General features: G+C 67.6%; 1 protein-coding gene across 1 annotated transcript in view; it reads right to left on the bottom strand.

Annotated features, from left to right (window-relative positions):
- The window catches only part of MNEG_11069 (hypothetical protein), a gene marked incomplete at both ends in the record, with an annotated part of 1,830 nt that extends 917 nt beyond the window's left edge, over positions 1-913 (bottom strand). The window contains 2 exons of the mRNA XM_014040457.1: positions 382-490; positions 828-913. Of these exons, the coding sequence (XP_013895911.1) occupies positions 382-490; positions 828-913 (195 nt within the window). The remainder of the gene's footprint in view (positions 1-381; positions 491-827) is intronic.
- Between the last annotated feature and the right edge of the window lie 483 nt (positions 914-1,396).

Raw genomic sequence — 1,396 nt, 5'->3', positions numbered from 1 at the left:
GCCGATGGGCTGGGGCATGTTTGGGGGATAGAGTTCAGGGTTCAGGGTTTGGGGTTCAGGGGGGGCGGTTGGGGGTTGGGAGGTATGATCTAGGATTTTAGGCTGCCACCACTGGGGCCGTCGGCTGGCGAGCGGGAAAGGGCCGGTGGCGACTTGCGGCTATTGCGCCGGGCAAAAAACGATTTCATAGGCCTTGCAGTTTGAAGGGTTTTGATTGCCGTCTGAGCTTGAAGCCTGGCAGGCGCTCGCCCCAGCCAGATCAATGCCAATGGCGCCCCTCCCCCCTCCCGGCCCGCGATCAATCCCAAGGGCGCCTGCAGGCGCGACGCGGGCACGCGCCGGTTGAGCCCCGCCCGCGCCTGCCCACAGCGCGGCGCTCACGTCGAACTGCATGACCTCTGTGATGCTGCAGGACTGGTGGAAGGGGGCTATCCAGGGCGCCTCTGACGGCCAGAGGTGGCACTGGTAGCGCAAGTCGCGGCCGGGGCACCTGCGGGCAATAATGGCACAGCGACACCAAAAATATCATCACGATGGGGGGGGCAGTTGGCAAAGGGCAGCGCGGCAGCCTGTCGTTGTGGCTTTGGAGATGAGTTAGGGAGGCGGGCTCTGCCCTGACAGAGGGGGCTCTCCGCGGGCCGTCGGGCGGCGGCGGGGCGTCCGCTACGATGAGCAAGCCACCAGGATGTGTTGGTGCGGGTGCTCTGGCGCGCTTGCGGACGGACGCAGCTGGGTAGGCGCTTTCGAGGCGGGCCGCCCTACTACTCGGCACCACCGGCGGCGCGCGGCGCGCCGCAGACAGGGCTTGCTGGCGGCGCCGCACCCACTTCCAGAGGCCAGTGCTGGCGAACTTGGAGCCGGGGGCGACGCCCGAGCCGTCAAGCGGCGCGGCGGCGGTCAGGGTCAGGTTCATCTCTCCGCCGTTGCAGGTGTACACCTGCGGGAGACCGCCCGATGGGGCGCCGATTGTAAAATCGACAGAGAGGGCAGAGGTTGGGTCGGCCGCGGCAGTGTATAACGTTGACGGTTGTTTATTTCCTCGAGGGGGAAGGGCTGAAAGCGTCACCGCCCGGCCGAGGTGCCCGCGGCGCCCTCCTGCGTTCGCAAGCGTGGCGGCGGCGGCGGCCGCGGGCGCGCGAGCCGGGCAATCACAGCTGGGGGGCGATTGAGCAGCGGCTCGCCCAGCGGTGGCGTGCACCGATCGCTGTCGCAGCAGGGCAGTGAGAGGAGCGGTGGAGGGGCCGCGTCGGCGTCCTGCCAGCCAACGGCCCGTATGAAAGAGCGACCTGATCTGCTGTGCGGCACTGAGTTTGCAAGAGCGGGGGGCGTCTCGGCACACACATTCACTCATCCCACTAGATCACTGTCGGCCCACCATCTGGCCGTAATTGGTGGG

The sequence above is a fragment of the Monoraphidium neglectum genome, assembly GCF_000611645.1.
Source record: "Monoraphidium neglectum strain SAG 48.87 unplaced genomic scaffold scaffold02579, whole genome shotgun sequence".
NCBI lineage: Eukaryota > Viridiplantae > Chlorophyta > Chlorophyceae > Sphaeropleales > Selenastraceae > Monoraphidium > Monoraphidium neglectum.
The sequence above is the reverse complement of the archived record's forward strand: the minus strand, read 5'-3'. Positions and strand labels throughout refer to the sequence as shown.